Here is a 20,755-nt window from a genome sequence, read left to right on the forward strand (position 1 = left end):
TTATGGCTTATCAGTTTCCTCGCCGTTTAACCACCCCACTCCCAGCCTGTCCCTGCTGAAGATGAACGGTAAATTGTGAAATTGGTGACTTAGAAAAGCCCTCCTCGCCCTCCTCATCCTCTGGGATGAGCTGAGCTGGCGTGTCACTGTGTGGTGTCCTGGCACGGACCTGGGACAGTCAAAGCTGCTCCTGTCACCCCTCCCCACCCCAGGCTGGGCAGCTCAGAACTCCCCAGGACGTTCCCTGTCCTCCAGCAGCAGCACCAAAGGCTCAAAGCTGGAAAACCTGGAGGAGGGAGCAATGGAGGGCTCAGACATTGGTTCTGCACCTGCTCACCTGGTTCAAAGCCCCCCACCCAGCAACCTGGGATGCTTCTCATTCAGAGCACTGATGAGTTTCCATTCAGGGGTTTAGAAACACAGAATCCTGGAATATCCTGAGTTAGAATGGACCCCCAGGGATCATCAGCCCAGCCCCTGTCCCTGCCCAGACCCCCCAACAGCCCCACCCTGAGCAGCCCTGAGAGCGCTGTCCAAACGCTCCTGCAGCTCTGGCAGCCTCGGGGCCGGGACCATTCCCTGGGGAGCCTGGGCAGTGCCAGCACCCTCGGGGGGAAGAACCTTTCCCTGAGCTCCATGCCAAGGCCTGGCACAGCTCCAGCCCTCGCTGGGCTCCAGGAGCTGTCCCAGAGCAGAGCTCAGCCCCTGCCCCTCTGCCTCCCCTCGGGAGGAGCTGCAGCCCCGAGGAGCCTCCCCTCATCTCCTGTGCTCCAGCTGAACGAGCCAAGTGCCCTCAGCCGCTCCTCAGACCTTCCCCAGCTCCGTGTCCCTCCATGGGACACTTCCTAATTTGTTTTCTTATTCTTTTGACCAATTCAGGTAATTTCATCCAGTGCAACACAGCCTAGAGGTTCCTGCCCAGTCTGTCCTGCAGAAGCTCTGATTTTCCCCATCACCTGTGGAGCTGAAGCTGTGGCTGAGGGAAGTAATTGAGGATTCCCCCCACACTGCACCTTTAATGAGAGCAGGAGTGGCATCACCCACAGCCCTCTGGGAGCCTGGATGAGGGGAACATCTCCCCCAGGGGCTGTGTCAGTGCAGCCCCTCTCAGCTCTGTGCTGAAGACACCTCCTAAAGCCAAGCTCCTCATGCCCCATGTTCATCCAAAGAACATCCATGACAGAAATCACTGATTTTCCTTTCAAACTGCTTTTGGATCAGGTGTGCACCCTGTGATCCACAAGGTCACCACCCCGGGACTGGCTGCACTGGGGTGAGGAGCAGTGACCATCCCTCCCTTGGGCCACTGCAGGGCAGAACAGGGATTAAATCAGAGCTTTGTACTCCCCCAGCTCCACCCCAGAGCTGAGCAGCCCCTTCCTCACTGCCCCTGGGAGGGGACTCGGGCTGGGGAGGAGAGCTTGGGCTGGGGTGACACCAAAGGGCCCCACCAGGACAGGAACAAAGGGCAGGGACACAGCCTGCAGGGGTTTCAGGGATGTGCTGGCAATGTCTTGCTCCCCTCCAACTCAGACCTGCTTTCCTTCTCTCCTGGGCCAGATCCCTCCAGCCCTGCCTTTCCCACCGAGTTTGCTGCTGGTGGAGTCTGTGACACCAGCTCCCAGCACAGAGACACACTGGGCAGAAATCTGGAGGACACATTCCACTGCTCCCTTACCCAAAGGGCCACTCCACCCTGCAGATTCCCAGTTCCTCTCCTCGCTCCCTGCTCCCGTCAGATCAGTCTGAGTGTGACAGGACTTGTGCAGGAGGGTGAGGACTGGCTGCATCTGGGATCCCCCTCGGGATCTCCTGGGCCCCAAATTGCCACCAGCCTGCAGGGACAGGGGAAGGCTCCACCCTGGAAGGGATGTGGTCACTGCTTCAAAGCTCAGGCTGGCAGCAGCTCCTCAGCCCACCAAAGACTGGTCAGAGCACAGCCTCCCTTTCCATGTGGAAAATTGAGGAAAAAAAATCACCATTTGCTCAATTTCTCCAACAAGTGCTGCTGCTGTAGTGTCCCTTTGCTGGGGAAAGGTGCTCCCTGCCCCTAAAGCCCTCCCTCAGAGGACAGGGGGCTGTAGCCTGGCTCTGGGACATGCACAGACTGCAGGAACACAAAATCCAAAGGATGGGGGTCCCAGGAGGAGCCATCACCACCCTGACTGCTCAGAGCCCCAGCGCTGACTTTGGGGGGCCCTTTCGGCTCAGCCTCCCTCTCTACTGGCCCAACCCACCACAGCCAACAGAGAGCATCCAGGCTGCTCCCAAAATGGCTCTTCCCACAGTTCCTGGTCCTCCTTGAATAAATAGAGGTTGAGTAGTAAAGATATAAAAATTCTAATCTTGGAAAAGGGCTTAGATGTTTTACACACCTTTCATCAATCAACAGCCACAACATGTTCACCCTCATCTGCTCCCTCCGCCTCCTCAGATTTTGAAATTCCCTGGTTCCACTCAACCACCTCATTAACATGAACTTCCCACCCTGAGGGGCACCTTGCTGGCAACCAGGGCCTGGCAGACAGAGGGACACATTTCCAAAACTCCACTTTCCCTCCCATTTTCCCTCTGCTTTTACAGAAGCATTATTTTATTTTCCTGACTGTCCTCTCATTTATCCCTTTGAGTTTTGCCACTCTAAAAGTTTTCGGAAACAGCTTGGAAAAGAGGAGGAGAAAATCCCACTCCTGCTCTTCCCCATGTCCTTACTTCCAGGCACATGAGCAAAGAGGTTTATATGGGAGATTGGGCAGGAATTGTTCCCTGGCAGTGCCCAAGGCCAGGCTGGACAGGGCTGGGAGCAGCCTGGGACAGTGGAAGGTGTCCCTGCCATGGCAGAGGTGGCACTGGATGGGCTTTGAGGTCCCTTCCTGCCCAAAGCACTCCATAATTCTTTGATTCTACAATGAAAAGTCATTCATGTATTTTGGAAGCTGCTCCCAGAATGGATGCTTTCTACTTGAACCACGTTCAATTGTAGAAACAAAAGGGAGTTGGAAATGTGAGGAACCCTTCCCCCCTGCCTGTTCCCTATTTCAGTGGTGGAGCTCCTGGTGCTGCCCTGACCCCCCTGGGGAGGTGCAGCCCCTTGAGCCTGGGGCCAGAGTGTGGCCCCAGGGCCGGTGCTCGGCCCCAGAGCCAGGGGACATCAGCCACGGAGGCCCCAGGAGCTGGGAGCCGTGGGGCTGGCAGGAGCCCCGGCCCCGGGAGGCAGCCAAGGCGTCTTCCCCGCACACATCAAAGGGGAACCTCCGTGCTCCTCCCCGGGCAGCTCCTTCTCAGCTGGAAACTCTCAGGGCTGCCTTGGCCCCAGGGGTGGGATGGGTCCCCCCACGCACATCCCCCCCAAGCCCTGCTGAGCTGCAGCAAGGCTCCCCTGTCCTACCCAAAACCTTCTCTGTGCTCCACTTACATCCTCCTGGGGCAGAGAGGGAGAAGGAAGATCCTCCCTTGCAGAGGGACAGGGGGAGCTGCTCGGAAAAGCTGCTCCCCCTGCACAGATCCCAAGGGACACCCAAATGTGTTTCCCAAAGGGGAAAGGGGGAAGCAGAGCTCACAGCGAGCCCCAAGCCCTGACCCAGGCCAGGAGGGGCCAATGTGTAGCCAGCACGACCCTGCTCTGCTCTTCCCCTTTGCCACCACATCCACAGGGGGGATTTTGTGTTGGGGGGATTTCTGCTTCAAACACGATTCCCTTTTCTTACTCCTCCCTTCCAACCACCAGCAAGCCCTGCCCTGGCCTCGCTCCTTCCCCATGTGCTGGAGTGTTTTAACCACCCCTGCGTGGGCAAAGATGGGGAGGACTAACCCCAATTCCTGACCTAATGCCATTAGAGCTCTCTAAGCCCTCCAGGAGGGATATTTTCTGCTCTTAATCTCTCCTCCCACCCCTGAGCTGGGAGAGGTGACTGAGTGAATGGTCACACACATCTGGCCATGCGGGATCACCTTCCCTGTGAGCTCCTCACACTGCCTGCCTGCAGCTGGGGACGGAGGGGCCAGCCTGCCAGGATTTGGGAAGAGGCTCCTCCAAACCCCACTGCAGCAAAGGCAGCACCCCCAGCTCTCTGGGAAGTGACACAGCCACCAGCACATCACAGTCACCCAGTGGGATCAGCTGGTGCCACCTCCCCACTCAAGCAGGGTCATCCCAAGTCCTTAATAAATCCTTAACAATAAGCACCACTCCCACCCTAATTCCCAGCTCCCAGGAACACACTCAGCCCATCCTGAGGGGCATCGACCTGGAGCGGGCACCCCTGCCTTGGGGTGCTACCATAAAGCAGAGAAACATAACCACACACATAAAACAGCTGGCACAGCTGGCACAGCTGGAACCCTCTGGGTGCCACTTCCCTGGACAACCTGGGAACACCTGGAGCAGGTCCAGCCCAGGGAACAGCAATCCCCCAGCACGTGTCCCTGCGCTGGGGACCTCCAGGCAGCTGCAGGCACTCACCCACGAGTCCAGCTCCCAGGAAGGGTGACGAGGAGATGCTGTTGTGGGATGGCAGCTCCCGGTGCTCGCCGTAGTGGGGGCCCTCGCCATAGCTCTGCTGGGACAACAGGGGACAGTCACACACAGCGTGGGGACGAAACACGAGGCTGCCGGGGCCCAGCCTCCCCCGGGAAGGGACAAAGCCAAAGGCTCCTTGTGAAAAGGGCATGGAAAGGGTTTGATCCTCGTGCCAGAGGAGAGCTGGGCAGTGCAGAGGCCGTGGCATTGGGAGGGAACCTGGCAGCTGGGGACGTGGCAAGAGGGGACATGGAACCATGCTTTGTCACATGCTGGCAGCTTTTTGGCACCCACCAGCTGAAAGCCAGGCAGCCCATCCCTGAACCAGGGGGGTGAAGGAGCAAGAAAAAGGCTGGATAAATATAAATGTATATTTTTAGATATATTTATATAAATATATAAATTCTAAATATACAAGTGAGAGCTGACATCACAGCCCCAGCTCTGCTGCTGATGGGAGAGGAGGGAAAGGTGCCATTGCAAAAACAAATCACACAAACCCATTAAAATAAAAATTACAACATTTCCATGGAGTTTGTGGCATTTCTCTCTTCCCATTCTCAGGCCCCAGTCATGAGTGTTGCAGCAGCCTCAACTCCTTCCCTGCAAAATCCCTCCCCACCAAGGGTGCCATGGCCAGACAATGTGGTGGATTGCAGGGATTCCCTCCTCAGGTTCCCAAAGTCTTGTGGGATGGTTGCTCAGGAAGCTTTGCCATCAGATGAGATCCCTCAATCCACTCAGATCCCTCAACCCACCCATCTGTGTCTCCTCTGGGGACCTGTCCCACCCCCTGGGTCCCCTCTCCCCACACCAACACCGGGTGCAGGGAGGGAAATGCCTGAGCGGGTCTGGGAAAGGTTTTTGGAGGAGAAACCTCAAGGCAGCAAAGTCTGGGGAGATGGGGATGGGGGAAACCCTAGAGTTCACAGAACCCATGTCCAAAATGGGGCAAGAAAAGCTGTTCTAGGGTTAGAGCCAAGGCTCTGAAAGGCCTGGGAAAGACCCCGTTTGTTTTGGTTGCAGTTTGGTGTTTGTGCTTTGTCCTTACCCTTCCTTGGTCAAACGTGGAGCTGTTTTGATCTGCCGTTCCCCAGGAACCTGATCCCGGCCTTTCATCCAAGCCTACCGAAAAACAGGAAGAACAAAGGTTACTCTTTGCTTTATCAGCAAAGCCTCAAAGGTGTTCTCGTAAAATTAACTCTTCCTTCTACAAACAAAACAATATTTTCATTAATAAACCACTTCCACTTGGCATGACCGAGCCTCCCCTCTGCCTCCTCACCTTCCCACTCCCACTGGGAGTTATTCCACAAACTTCAAAGCAAATCCTACCACAGCCTGGAAATGGTTCAAAACATGGGACAGTGGGAAGAGGAGAAACAAGTATTTTAACTCCTTTATTCCAGAGAGCACCCACGAATCTCCTTCCCCCGGAGAGTGGCAGTGAAAGGGACTGAACTGTAAATCAAAACCACATTGCATCCATTTGGATGCTCCAGCAGGACTTGAATTTTGCCCATGGTGGTGCAAGATCATGGGCCATACTCTATTCAAACTGGGCAGAGTAAAAGAGTGCCCAGAGGTGAAATCCTCAGGTGGGAATTGCTGGGGGTCCAACATTACAGAGTCACCTGTTCAGGGGTAATCTTTCAGCCCCCAAGGTTCCCCTGAGGAAGTGAGGCCATCAGAGCACACCCCCAGCATTCTCAGCTTTAGCCCTCCCAAGAATATCCCCAGCAAAAAGGGATCCAGCCCAAAGAGCAGAGGAGCAGGCAGAAGTTTTTGCAATGTTTCTGCACAGGCTGCGGTGGGAGATTGGCTCCTTTCATCCCCTGCCAAGTCCACACGGGTGGCACCTCCTGGGCTGCACCCAGGGCAGTCAGAGAACCAGGGGATGGTTTGGGCTGGAAGGGACTCAGCTCATCCCACCCCTGCCATGGCAGGGACACCTCCCACTGTCCCAGGGTGCTCTCAGCCCTGTCCAGCATGGCCTTGGGCACTGCCAGGGATCCAGGGTGGGCACCCTGTGCCAGGGCCTGCCCACCCTGCCAGGGAACAATTCCTGCCCAATCTCCCATCCAGCCCTGCCCTCTGGCACTGGGAGCCATTCCCTGTGTCCTGTCCCTCCAGGCCTTGTCCCCAGTCCCTCTCCAGCTCTCCTGGAGCCCCTTCAGTGAGCTGGGAATGTCTACCATGACAGAAAAACCTTGGGATGTTGCATCAGCACAGCTCCCACAGTTCCAGCTGATACCACGACCACAAGCAAGGAACCTTCCCTGGAAAACAGCCCCGACCTGACTCAGCTGCAGGATCTCACTGTGCTGCTCCATCTCCTGCTCCAGTGGGTGACTGGGGACTGTGGGTGACAGTGGGGGCTGGGAATCAGCACTTGGTGTTCTAAGGGGGCAAATCCGGGATCTGAGAGGGGCTGGGCAGGGTGGGGGCATCCATCATCTTCTGAGGTGCTGCACAAACACTGTGACTTTGCTGGGTTGGACAGAAGAAATCCCAGATCTGCAGAAGGCTGAAAGTGAGGGTGGCAGCAGCCACGGACGCTTTCCAAGCCATGCACAGCCCCTGTCCCCACCAGGGGTCACGGCCACACTGGAGTGACACCAGACTCTCCCAGCAGCATCGTCCTGTGGCAGCACCAGGGTCCCGTGGCTCTCTGGGGATCCATCCTGTGCTGGTTCTTCCAATGGGGATGGCACCACCAGGTGCCTCAGGATGCCCTTTTGGGAGCAGGGAGCTGAGTGGCAGCAAGGACATGGGGGCAGGGGGTCAGGGCTCACTCCCACTTCGCTTGGCAAAGCTGATTATTATGGCAAACATGCCTCAGATTTGTCTCCTCCGCTCCCCTCACTGTTCATTTAACCAGAAACTTCTTTCAAATTACATCCTTCTATTTCTGTGCCTTTGTGTTAATCATTTCCCCGGAGAATTGGTGTTTAATTGCTGTCTAATTTGCATAATTATGCATATTAATCTCCACACCTAATGAATATTCATAATTCTCATTTAGATTTTGTTTTCTAATCAAAAATTTCCAATGTGATTACTGTGCAGAGCAGGGATAAGCCTCTAATAATACCTTGGATACTAGGGAGAATTACTGCCAATTCTCCCACCTCCTACTTCCTAGAATAAACTTTTGCTTTGCTAATGTGTTTTTCCAAAGCAATTCATCTGCAATCCCTGCAAACCCTGGCGAGGCAGGAGGCAGAAACGCTCCTTTGAGTCATTTTGCTGTCATGGGTGGTTTTAAAGCTCCCCAAGGGTCGGGGAGAAGACGTGAGCAGGATCAACAGCCTTGGACATGGTTGGAAAAGGGGTCCCTTCGGGCTGGAAGGACAGGGACTGCAGCACCACAGTCCCCATGAGGAACCCCAGAGGCAGAGGGGAAGCCAAGGCGTGGGGGTGCAGACCCTCACACCCATCCCTGCCCCACGCACGAGGGGCTTTGGGGGGCCTGGGTCACCCTGTGTCACCCTGACCTCTCCCACCGACAGCACAGCAGCACTCCCAGGACAGGACATGCCTGCAGAGAATGATCAGGGGCCTCTGGAGGGAGATGGGGTGCCTGGAAGACCAGGGAAATTTTCCTCGGTTGTCGAGTCTTCCTCTCTTGAATGTCCCTTCAGATATTCATGAACCTTCAGATATTCCCTTGAGTTCTGCCAGAACAGTCTGGACACAATCCTGTGCCCCGTGACATGGGCCAGATGAGCCCCTGTGGTCCTTCCAACCTCCCCCATTCTGGGACTCTGTGCCAAAATTCCTGAAAAATAAAAGTAAACCCTTGCCCGGTATCCCCAAGGAAGGAAGGAGGGGAGACAGCGAGTGGCACAGGGGGCAAAGGCTGAGGGTGAGGCTCACACACCCCCTTGACAAGGACAAACCCTGGCACGAGCTGCTACACCCTGTGGTGCCACCACCACAGCAGAGACCCTGGAGAGGGCCAAACCCTGAGTGTTCCACCAGCAGCTGCAAGGGACGAGCCACTCATAGGAGCAAGGCCAGGCCCCCAACCCCTCCTTGGCCCCTTTGTGAAACAAACGGGGTCACAGCAAACCAACCCTTTTTTCAGGAAGAAAAAAGAAGGGGAGGCCCTGGCACAGGGTGCCCAGAGCAGCTGTGGCTGCCCCTGGATCCCTGGCAGTGCCCAAGGCCAGGCTGGACAGGGCTGGGAGCAGGCTGGGGCAGTGGAATGTGTCCCTGCCATGGCAGGGGTGGCACTGGATGGGATTTAAGATCCCTCCCAAACAAACTGGTTTGGGATTCTGGGATTCAATAACCCTCAAGGAAACCCAAAATGTTTCTTGTACCCTCCAGGTAGTTCCAATGGCTGCCAAGGTGAAGTGAGGTTCCACGCTCCCACCAAAGCAGCAAAGGGCTTCCCAAGGTTCTGGAAGCACCTCTGAAGGTGCCCATGCCAGCTCTGCCTGATGTCTCCTGGAAAATAAAGTCTTGCACCTTCCCCAGACTGCAGCCACTGGCTTGAAAAGTGCCAGCAAAAAATCTCCCTATTTTCAGCACCTGCAGGTGTTTTAGGAATTCAGGGATTTCTGGGATGAAGCCAGGAAAAAGCAGACTGCCCTCTTTCAACGTCTGGCATCTGTCCTACATTCCCTGCCAGCCCACTCTTCCCTCCCCTTCGTATTCCTAAGGATCTACAATTTGGCAGCAAATGCCCTTGGCCAGCCCTGCAAAATCCCAGTGTTTGGCCATGGGCAGGTGTGCCTGGAAGAGCTCCCCTCAGCAGGATTTGCTCCACTCAGCACAAAGCCCCAGGGCACGGTGTCACCCCAAACACAGTCCCACCTCCTGGCTCTGGGAGCACCGAGCAGCCAGGCTGGGCACGAGTGGAGGGAGAGGAAGGGGAAGGGGGAGAAGAGAGGGAAGCTGGGGTGGAAGGACACTGCTCAGCAGCCCCAGGGCTCAGCCAAGGGCACCCCAGCAGCTGTAGAGGTGACCCAGGTGCCCAGGAAGGGTCAGAAGCACCTCGGGGCACCTGGCAATGTGTTTCCTGCCTCCGGTCATCACCCAGGAGCTGCCCCAGGTGAGATGGAGATCCCCTGAGAATCTTCTGGACAACAACTGCCCCATACTTATGGACAGATCTGCTGCCTTAAAACACCCACAGGGCTGGCAAAAAGCCCCATAAATCCAAGTCACCAGAGAGAGAGCACATCCAAAGGGCCACAGAGATGCTGGAGCCCCTCTGCCATGGAGCCAGGCTGGGAGAGCTGGGGGTGCTCCCCTGGAGAGGAGAAGCTCCAGGGAGAGCTCAGAGCCCCTGGCAGGGCCTGAAGGGGCTCCAGGAGAGCTGGAGAGGGACTGGGGACAAGGCCTGGAGGGACAGGACACAGGGAATGGCTCCCAGTGCCAGAGGGCAGGGCTGGGTGGGAGATTGGGCAGGAATTGTTCCCTGGCAGGGTGGGCAGGCCCTGGCACAGGGTGCCCAGAGCAGCTGTGGCTGCTCCTGGATCCCTGGCAGTGCCCAGGGCCAGGCTGGATGGGTTTTGGAGCACCCTGGGACAGTGAAGGTGTCCCTGCCATGGCAGGGGTGGCACTGGGTGGGCTTTAGGGTCTTTCCCAACCCAAACCTTTCTGGGATTTTGTGCTTCTGTGCTGAAAACTCCCATGGCACTGAGCTGAATGCTGTCTGCACGAGCGAGCTCCATCCTGGCAGGGCTTGGCTTTGCCACCCTTCCAGTGCTCTCCCACCCTGAGGTGTGTGACTTTTGGAGACACCCACGTGCCCATGCTGCTGGCAGGAGCCAAGCTGATTTTAAAATAACCCCACTTCCCAACTACCCAAGTTAAGGCACACTTTCCAATTGAGAAACGACAAAAATAGGAGCTACCTCCTCTCACCATTAATACAGTTATTAAACTGAGTACAGATTAATTGTGCATTTTAATAACCCTGAGCATGAATATTCATAACACATTTCTTGCTCATGTTCTAATTAAAACATACTAATAGAATAAGATGTAGCTGTCAGACACTCTTTTTTTTTTCCTCACGGTTTTCCTGCCACAGCCAAGAAGAGCTGATAGACAAGAGCTGTCCTAAGCTTCAGCAGGGATAAAAATAATTTAACCACATTTCGGCTCAGAAAAACCATCCTTAGTGCAGCAATGAACCATAGGAACGGCTATGGACAAGTGTCCAGTGGCACAGCAATGACAGCTGCTCCCACCCTGCAGGAATGGATCTACTTTGGACACACGAGTCCAACAAGGAAACCCAGGAGAGGGACAGGAAAGGGGAACTGTTTTACCTAAAGGAGGACAGATTTGCTTCAGATGCTGGGAGGAAATTCTCCCCTGGGAGGGTGGGCAGGCCCTGGCACAGGGTGCCCAGAGCAGCTGTGGCTGCCCCTGGATCCCTGGCAGTGCCCAAGGCCAGGCTGGGCAGGGCTGGGAGCAGCCTGGGACAGTGGAAGGTGTCCCTGCCATGGCAGGGGTGGCACTGGATGGGCTTTGAGGTCCCTCCACCTCAAACTATTCTGGGATTCTATGTAAAAGCATTAAAAGGGGGCAGGGTTTTGTGATCCATCCCACATCCTTCCAGCTCAGTTCCCAGCCCGTGCCATCCATGGGAGCCAAAAATGCTGCACTAAGAGAGGCTGCCCTGCTTTCAACAACCAGAGCCCCCAAACCCACCTGGGCACAGTGCTGGTCCTTGAGCCCTGAGCTCTGAATGCCCCAGTGAGAGCACAGCACTTGGAGATGGTGTGGGAGGGAATGTGGCTCTGGAGGCAGCTCTGACCACCTGGACAGCCAAGGACCCCACAACCTATGGCCTTTGTGTGAATGGGACAGGGTCAGGAGCTGGACTCGATGCTCCTTGTGTGTCCCTCCCAACTCAGGATATTCCAGGATTCTGTGAAAGGTCTTTTAGAACAAGCTCAGTCCCTAACAATGGCTTTGCTCAAACCAAAGTTCAAGGAGTGTGCAGCCATCCCTCTGGATCCAGAGGACATAGCAGGGATGCATAACAGCATGTTTTGCTCCTGAACCCTCTCAGATACCATTTGTAAAGCAAATACAGAGTTTTTGCTCTTAAAACCTGTACCAAGGGGTATCCTGAGAAGAACATGCAGTGCTGGAAAGCTGCAGTGCTGCCAGCTCAAATCATGGAATGGTTGAGTGGGAAGGGACCTCAAAGCCCATCCAGTGCCCCCCCTGCTCTGGCCAGGGACACCTTCCACTGTCCCAAGCCCCATCCAGCCCGCCCTTGGGCACTGCCAGGGATCCAGGGGCAGCCACAGCTGCTCTGGCACCTTGTGCCAGGGCCTGCCCAGCCTCCCAGGGAGGAATTTCTGGGATTTCTTCCTGTGACTCGAAATGTCTCAAAGGCACCTTGTTTTCACCTGTCAGGGGGAGGAGGCAGTGAGGGACCCTGCCAGCAGCCCCAGGGGTGACACTGGGGGACACTGCTGGGGTCTCTGTGCTGCTGGAGCTGTGACTGAGCCGGGCTCAGCCTCTCCCTCCCCCCGGCCTCCACAATCTGCCCTCCCTAATCTGATTCCAGCAAATGACTGGGCCAGGCTTTTTTTTTTTTTTTTTTTTAAAGTCTATTAAAAATATTTAGGCCAAATCTCTCCTGTGGCTGGAGGAGGTTTGGAAGCAGCTGTAGCTGCCATGAAGGTGCATCTTCCATCCTCAAGAACGACCACACAGTGCCCATGGTGGGGATTTGAGGACCAGGAGGGAAATTCCAGCTCTGCAGCCACAGCAGTGCCCGAGGGCTGGAGCAGGACAAGGATGTGGTGGCAGCTGGGAATAAAAAGCTTTTCCAGCTCATGGAATACTTGGATCCATGGAATGGTTTGGGTTGGAAGGAGCCTTCAAGACCATCTAGTCCCAAACTGCCTGCCTTGGTTACTTAAGGCAGAGAAGCCCTGCTCCCCACCTGCCTCCCTCGGGGGTGGGACAGCACAAGCCACCACAGGCAGGGCACCGGTGCCACCGTAATTTGATTTGAAGCAGAGGTGACAGAAGGCTGCTTGATAAACACTTCCAAATTAAGCGGCTTTGTGTGCTAATCGCTCTGGCAATCAGCCCCACAGCAAAATCTCTGCTAAAAGGGATTGGAAATCAATAAAATTAGTTGACTAGTAATTAGCTTTAGTCCCAGGAAAACCAGCAAAGTTGTTTTTCCTGATGGGAGTTTGCTCCACTTGGTGAGGAACAACCCACCCAACCCACTCTGGCACCCCCCAGGAAAGGCTCTGAGCTGCTGGCACAGCCCCTGCAAGAGAGAAGGGGGTGCTGGATGCAGCTCCCAGAATTCCTGTTTATTTACCAGCCCCATCCACCCCCAAATAGGAAAAAACAGCTGTGAGTGGAAGGCAGCCGGGAGCTGTTTACAGGACGTCGATTGTAGAGGAGACCATACAATTTGTTCACTTCCTTTTCCCGGTGCACAACAAAACAATTAAAATAAAAATAAAGGGTGTGTGGAGGGGGGGTGGATAAAAAAGCCCACCCTGAACACCTGGAGGGCAGCACAAGGTCCCTGGCAATGCCACCCTGGAGGGCTCTGCTCATGGGCAGGTCAGGGGATGTTTTATCCCTGTCACTGCCTTGAAATTTGAGGTTGGACCAGAACTGACTGGTTGGGACAGTGAGGCTCAGCTGTTCTGCTGCCCTGGAAGCATCCAAGGCCAGGCTGGACAGGGCTTGGAGCAACCTGGGACACTGGAAGGTGTCCCTGCCATGGCAGGGGGCTGGAATGTGCTGCCACTTCCTGACCAGGGGCATCAGAGGGGCCAGGTGGCATTTCCCTCTGGGCCAGGAGCCCAGCGAGGGCTGGAGCTGTGCCAGGCCTTGGCATGGAGCTCAGGGAAAGGTTCTTCCCCCCAAGGGTGCTGGCACTGCCCAGGCTCCCCAGGGAATGGTCCCGGCCCCGAGGCTGCCAGAGCTGCAGGAGCGTTTGGACAGCGCTCTCAGGGCTGGGCAGGGTGGGGCTGTTGGGGGGTCTGGGCAGGGACAGGGGCTGGGATCAATGATCCCTGGGGGATCCAGCTCAGGGTATTCCAGGATTCCATAAACAGATGCTGTGGACCACGAGAGACCAGTGACATCATCCCCCAGACCAGGCACCCCCAGGGGGACACAGCAGCACCCACGTTAAAATCACAGATCCCTGCACCATTTCTGGGGCAGATTCTGCCCCTGTATCTTTGTGATGATGAATGAACCCAGCAGCACAACAGGCCCATCCACCCCACACACAGCCCTGATTCAGGGAAGCACCTGCTGCTGCCACCCCCTCCCCAAATGTGCACTCAGGGATAATTTTTGACTTCAAAAAGCTGATGCCACCACTTTGGTGATTGTTAATTCCTCTGCTCAGCATCTGCTCGGCATCTCCTGCACTGTATTACAGTTCAGCAGTTTCTGCACACACAGATGGGGTTTAGGAAATGTTTGGGGCTGAGGAAAAATAGGAAAAAGTCAGGGAAGGAGTGGGGGAAAATGATCCATTCCCCATTTGCTTTCCATGAGGGATAACTATGGGGAGAAATTGAACCTACACCAAAACCAAACAAAGCCAGAATAGGAGAAAAGAGTCGAAGAAGCTCTTTAGCAACTCCTGGTGTTTTGGAAGGTGCTCTGGCATCACTGAAACTGCTCTCAAAGGACAGGGCAGGCTCCATGGCAGCCCCTGAGCTGGTTTTGGGGGTGCTGGTGTGGCATCCCAGAAACAGAATCCTGGAATGTCCTGAGCCAGAAGGGATCCACAAGGATTACTGAGTCCAAATCCTGGTCCTTCTCAAGACACCCTAACAATCCCACCATGTACATAAACAGTAACAATTATATGCAATAATATATGTACAAACAGTACCCAGCACAGGGCTGAGGAAGTTTTGGAAAAACCAACAAAACCCAACCAACAAAATTGGCCATCCCTCACTTTAGACACAATGTTTGCAGATGTAAAGGAAGGTCCCCACTGCATTTTACAGAGTGATTTTATGGTAATCAAAATAAAAGCTTGCCTTTAAGTCATAATTAAGGAAATTAATGACTTGGGCCTCCCTAAGCCTCATCAAGGACTTGCAAAACAACTGCACAGGGTGCCCATGGGGACACTGAGTCACAGCCACCATCCCCTGTGTCCAGAACATGGCCAAAGAGCTGACCCAGGGTGCCAAGGTTCACACCTGAAGTGAATTGTTGGGCTGTGCTCCTCCAGGAGAATGGGTCAGACTGGTCAGGATTTATTAAACTAAAAAAAATGGGGATGGATGGATGGATGGATGGATGGATGGATGGATGGATGGATGGATGGTGGATGGATGCAGCCCTGGGGGAGGGTTGGGGTGCTGGTGGGTGAGAGGCTCAGCCTGCCCCGGCCATGGGCACTGACCCCAGAGCCCCCCTGGGCTGGGCTGAGCCCAGCGTGGGCAGCAGGGGAGGGGGGATTCTGCCCCTCTGCCCCGCTCAGGTGAGACCCCACCTGCAGAGCTGCCCCAGCCTGGGGAACAGCAGCAGGAGGACGTGGAGCTGCTGGAGCCAGGCCAGAGGAGCCACGGAGATGCTGCAAGGGCTGGAGCCCCTCTGCCATGGAGCCAGGCTGGGAGAGCTGGGGGTGCTCCCCTGGAGAGGAGAAGCTCCAGGGAGAGCTCAGAGCCCCTGGCAGGGCCTGAAGGGGCTCCAGGAGAGCTGGAGAGGGACTGGGGACAAGGCCTGGAGGGACAGGACACAGGGAATGGCTCCCAGTGCCAGAGGGCAGGGCTGGATGGGAGATTGGGCAGGAATTGTTCCCTGGCAGGGTGGGCAGGCCCTGGCACAGGGTGCCCAGAGCAGCCTGGGACAGTGGGAGGTGTCCCTGCCATGGCAGGGGTGGAATGGGATGAGCTTTGAGGTCCCTTCCAGCCCAAGCCATTCTGGGATTCTGTGATAAAAATTCAGTAAGAGAAGTGAAGGCAGAGAGGCTTTTGGGATCCCAAATGCAGGGAAGATCCTGCTCCTTCCAGCAGGACAGCCCCGAGAGCAGCAGCCAGTCCCTCTCCCAGCCCCTGGGAGAGCCAGCAAGATGCCACACGGAGAAAGAAAACAAACCTGTGACGACAACCAGAGGGAAGAAAATAAACTTTAAAACTCAAAACACTTCCCCCAGCTGTAAAAACAAAGGCCAGCAGTGACCAAACACGAGCACAAAGGAGCGGCAGGAGAAGGGGATGGAGGATAACACAGTCAGGGCTTTCTAAAGGTCATCAGCCTGCAGGATGAACCCACCGTGTCCCTTGTCCCCAGCTTATTCAGGACAAATCCATGTCCCTCATCCCCAGCCTCCATCCAAGCCTGACAGCCCTGCAAGAAGCAAGATGTCAAGGAGGGTCCAAGGGACAGAAATGCAGGGAAACGGACCAAGAATAACACTGGGCTGAGTCAGACCCACAACAGGTGTCAGAGGAGTCACTTTCTGCACTGTCCCTCGGTCAGTTGTGTTCTGGAGGGGCAGCTCTGCTCCCTCTGTGCACATGGAAACAGAGACCCAGGGTGAGGTGGCAGTGGGGACCCCACAGCCAGGCTGGCCAGCCCTGTGGTGCCACTGCACTGTGACAGGAGGGGTGACAGGGACCACAGAGGCTGGGAGAGCACAAGGGGATGTCCCAAAGCTCTGGAAGCAGCTTGGGATAAACCCAACCCTGCAGAACAACAAGGAGGTAGCCCAGACCTGAGCCTTTGATACCTCCTTTACAGGAAGGTGTCACACAGCACAATATCTGCCATTAGAGAATCATGGAGAGGTCTGGGTTGGAAGGGACCCTAAAGCCCATCCCATTCCACCCCTGCCATGGCAGGGACACCTTCCACAGTCCCAGGTTTGTACAAACCCCAGTGTGCAGCCTGGCCTTAGGCACTGCCAGGGATCCAGGGTGGGCACCCTGTGCCAGGGCCTGCCCACCCTGCCAGGGAACAATTCCTGCCCAATCTCCCATCCAGCCCTGCCCTCTGGCACTGGGAGCCATTCCCTGTGTCCTGTCCCTCCAGGCCTTGTCCCCAGTCCCTCTCCAGCTCTCCTGGAGCCCCTTCAGGCCCTGCCAGGGGCTCTGAGCTCTCCCTGGAGCTTCTCCTCTCCAGGGGAGCACCCCCAGCTCTCCCAGCCTGGCTCCATGGCAGAGGGGCTCCAGCCCTGGCAGCATCTCCGTGGCTCCTCTGGCCTGGCTCCAGCAGCTCCACGTCCTCCTGCTGCTGTTCCCCAGGCTGGGGCAGCTCTGCAGGTGGGGTCTCACCTGAGCGGGGCAGAGGGGCAGAATCCCCCCTCCCCTGCTGCCCACGCTGGGCTCAGCCCAGCCCAGGGGGGCTCTGGGGTCAGTGCCCATGGCCGGGGCAGGCTGAGCCTCTCACCCACCAGCACCCCAACCCTCCCCAGGGCTGCTCCTCATCCATTCTCCCTTAAATACACAGACAGCCCCATAGAGAACTTCCTTATTTCTGCCTCTCACACATTCAACACCAACCCATTTGCTACCACCAAACAATTGAAATTCAGTAGATATGGGGTAATTCCCAAAGCCAGGGGTTATATTCCATTAAACAGAAAGCTTCAGGGAGAAGACTGAGTGTAAATCCACGTGCTGGTTTTTCCAGGTCATTTATTGTACACAGAGTGCACACTCATGGCAGGGCAGACACTCCACGCTCACACATGGATTGCTGTCCAAAGGGAGAAAACTCATTCTGCTGAGTGAACAAGAGAGCTCAGCAGCCTGAAGGCAGCGAGGACTCAAACACACCAGGTCCCCTGGGACACTCGGTGACCTCTCGTGTTCCTCCAGCCATGGGGTGTTTTGCACTCCCCCACAGATGCATGGAGGAGCTGCAACACCCCCACTTACTCCACTTAGCAGCACCCACCTCTGCTTCCGCTCTGATTTGCATCTTTCCAAGTATTGTTTAATTTGCAATGTAAAATCAAATCACAGCCGCAGAGATGCAACCGGAACACTGGGGAACAGAAATCTTCTCCCACTTGGTTTCCATTACTCACCAAGAAGACGAATGGGGACAAAAGCTTGTTTACTTACAAGTGACCAAAAAAAACCCCAGAAGTTTGCCAGAGAGGCATTTGAGATCAAACAGGCAGGCAATGCCAGCCGTGTGTACGTGAGCCATCCCAGCCTTGCACTGCTGCAGCCCTACAGGTAGGGAGGCCAGGGGCTGTTAAAAATTAGACAAATTAAGGATGGCTTCCAAATAATGTAGAAATTATGCGGGGAAGTGGCCAAACACACGTACACCCCACCAGGGTGGCCTTGGCAGTTTGTTTGTGAGTCTCCTCTCAGGGAGAGAGGGATGGTGGGGAATGACTTCTGCACTAATGCACGAGTCCCTGTGAGCTTCCTAAGGAAAAACAGACCCCAAAGGGGTGAGGAAGACAGCCAGGGGTGGTTATTCCGACCCAGGGGCTGTGATCCTGCGGGTGCTGGGCCCCTGTGGATGCCCCAGGGCGCAGGATGCGGCCGCAGTCCGAGAGCCAGCTCTGGCCCAGACGATGATTCAGCCCACAGGAAGGATCATCTCAAGAATTGTTGGACACAATGAGGAAAACTTTCCCAAACAAAGCGTTCTCAGCACCACCTGCCTCCCTCCCTCAGCCCCAGCTCCTGCTCGAGAGTAACCTCTAGGCTCTGGTCACCACAACAAAAGCCGGTGTTTTTGTTTTCCCCTTTCCCAAGGTGAGGGTTCCCGGGGCACAGCAGGCTCAGGATCCCATCCTGGTCCCCGAGAGCAACTCAGAAGCTGCCAACAAAGCCCCTTGGCCATGTCCAGTTACAGCCAGAAACCTCAGGGCTGCAAACTTCAGGAGCTGGATATACCCAAAATATATGAGCCAGGCTTCCTAAGGAACCCCTAAAGCAAATCCATGGGTCAGAGCACACCAGGTGCAGAGTTTTGGGGATAACTGCATGTACAGCCAAGGACTTCTCCCTCCCAGACAGCAGCTCTTACAGAATTTGGTCCATGTGACACCACACAGTGAGGTATTTACCTGAAGAACAATTTAAAGACAGATGTGACCTATTTAGAGCTCTGCCAAATATTTCTGTAACTGAATAGACCATTGATTATTTAAATTGCATTAAAAAGGGCTGAATTCAATCCACTTGCTCCTACAAAGCACCATTTCCACAACTCTTTTCACCCTCTTTAAATATAAACACTTCAAGATGTTCACTTGTCCCTTGCCCTGAAAGGATCCACATCTTTGTACACCATACCCCATGCCCTAAATTCCCCTTGTAGCCCTAAAGCCAAAAGGACAAGTGACGGGAAGAGTTTACCTGAAGACAAATCCCAGCCCATCAGCTTTCAGGCTACCAAGGCTTCTGGTGTGTATGGGGCAGGGCCATCAGCCCTCATGACCTTGGCAGGAGTCACTGATGCATGGCCATGGCACTGTGGGTTTAGGCTGCCCATCAGCCCTCAAGACCTTGTTTGCCACACACTGCTCAGGGGACACCAAAAACTTGCTCCAGCCCCTTGTGCCCTCATGCTCTCATCCCTAAATCCAGCTCCCAACACACATCTCCAAGCAGTGCCTAAGCACTGGTGGAGGGATTAAGGCACCGAGCCGGTGGAGAGGAAGGTTTTATACATCTCATGTGTCACCTGGGATGTAGAGAAGTGCCCAGGGCAGCTCCAGGGAGATGACAGGACAGTGCCAAGGGCAGCCTGGACCCAACCTGTGTGTGATGGATCGTGGTGGCACCAGCTCTGGCTGGCACGTGTTCCCCTTGGCAGGTGCTGCCAGGCTCCTCCTGCCCTGGGAGGGGCAGGGAGTGCACGGCTGAGAAGCAAAGGGAGCCCACCCTCACCATTCCTGCAGGCTGGGCACCGACTGTCCCCGGGCAAACGGTGGCACGGGTGAGGTGCCAGCAGATGGCACTCAATGAGTAGCATGGATCCTCCTCTTTCCCAGGACTAACCAGCCCCTTGCTCCTGCCTGCACATTTCAAACCATTTTCTGGGTGCAGCTTTGGCATCACTCAACAGCAGCTGGCAGGAGCTGGTGCTGCTTGGTCTCATCCCTTGTGCTGGGCAACAAAAAAAGCCCTGAAAACCCCCACTGCCCAGCCCCTTGAAAGCCCCAGAGATGTCAGGAAAGCAGATTTTATTATTTTTATTGACATCTCTCACGTTACCCTGGGCACACACTGGCTGTTGTTTGGGTTGTGGATAGGTGACCCCAGGAAGGTGGGAGGCAGTTTCCCCTCCCTGCTCCACAGCCAGCGTGGCAAACCCACAGCAGCATCAGCCTGGCCTCACAGCCCACCCCAGCCCCTCCAGGGCTCTCTGCTGCTCAGAACAAGCTGGAGACAAAAAGAGACCCATTCGATTATCTTGTCTGTGTCTCCTCTACATCAGGCTTCGATTTCTGGTGCTTTTGTCAAGCCAAGCGCTAACACTCCTTATCAGGAATCCTAATACAACTGTCTAGGAAAATTGACCATTAACAAGCTCTTCTGATATTTTGCTCAAAGATTGCTTTCTTTTAACTATGAAAAGCTCAAAGAAATGTTTTCCTACAGGAACAAAAAGAGCTGCAGCAGTTAAAAACCTGGAGCTGCAGTTTGCTGGGATGGTGAGAGCTGAGCTCACCACTGTGGATGAGAAGCTCTTGTCTCGAAGGAAAGTGTCTGCATTTTGCAAATGCAAGTTTGAAACAAAAAAAAAAAATTAAATTATATGTATAAAAATGACAATGGAAAAAAAAAAAGGCATGCCATTCTCAGACTAGTGCTTCAAGGAAAACAAAGACCAAAGTCATCCTCAAATCCCTGGACTGCCTCCAGCATGTGAGCTCTGCTGGCAGCTCCCACCTCTGCTCTGGAGACACACAGGCCATGCTGGCCCCTAACAAATCTCCTTCCACATCCTCACTGCACCAGGTTCCTGAGTGGCTTAGGGCAGGGCAGCACTGGCTGCTGTAGGAGTAAAGGGACCTTCTCACCCTGCACTTCTCTTGAGTGATTTCTGGGCTTGCTGGACTTTCCAGGGGCTGCTGAACACGTAAGGCAGCAGGAAACCCAAAGAAAATCGGTTCCCCATTTGGAGCACAACGTGCCCCAGAAGCCCCTAAGATGGGGCAGGCCAGGATGGACGGGAAGAGGAAGATCTCAGCTGGCAGCTGGTTTACAAAACCACAGCCCCACACCTTCGCATCTCAGAGCCCCAGCGCTGGTGCCACCATGGCACAGG

General features: G+C 55.1%; 1 protein-coding gene across 3 annotated transcripts in view; it reads right to left on the reverse strand.

Annotated features, from left to right (window-relative positions):
* Positions 1–20,755, reverse strand: part of TCF3 (transcription factor 3) — an 84,699-nt gene that overhangs the window by 35,502 nt on the left and 28,442 nt on the right. For all 3 annotated transcript variants that reach the window (XM_021528226.2, XM_021528224.2, XM_021528227.3), the window contains exons 4-5: positions 5,571–5,644; positions 4,463–4,556 (exon numbers count right to left, since the gene is read on the reverse strand). In XM_021528226.2, coding sequence (XP_021383901.1) covers positions 4,463–4,556; positions 5,571–5,644 — 168 coding nt within the window. The remainder of the gene's footprint in view (positions 1–4,462; positions 4,557–5,570; positions 5,645–20,755) is intronic.

The sequence above is a fragment of the Lonchura striata genome, chromosome 28 (assembly GCF_046129695.1).
Source record: "Lonchura striata isolate bLonStr1 chromosome 28, bLonStr1.mat, whole genome shotgun sequence".
In the NCBI taxonomy this organism is placed as follows: domain Eukaryota; kingdom Metazoa; phylum Chordata; class Aves; order Passeriformes; family Estrildidae; genus Lonchura; species Lonchura striata.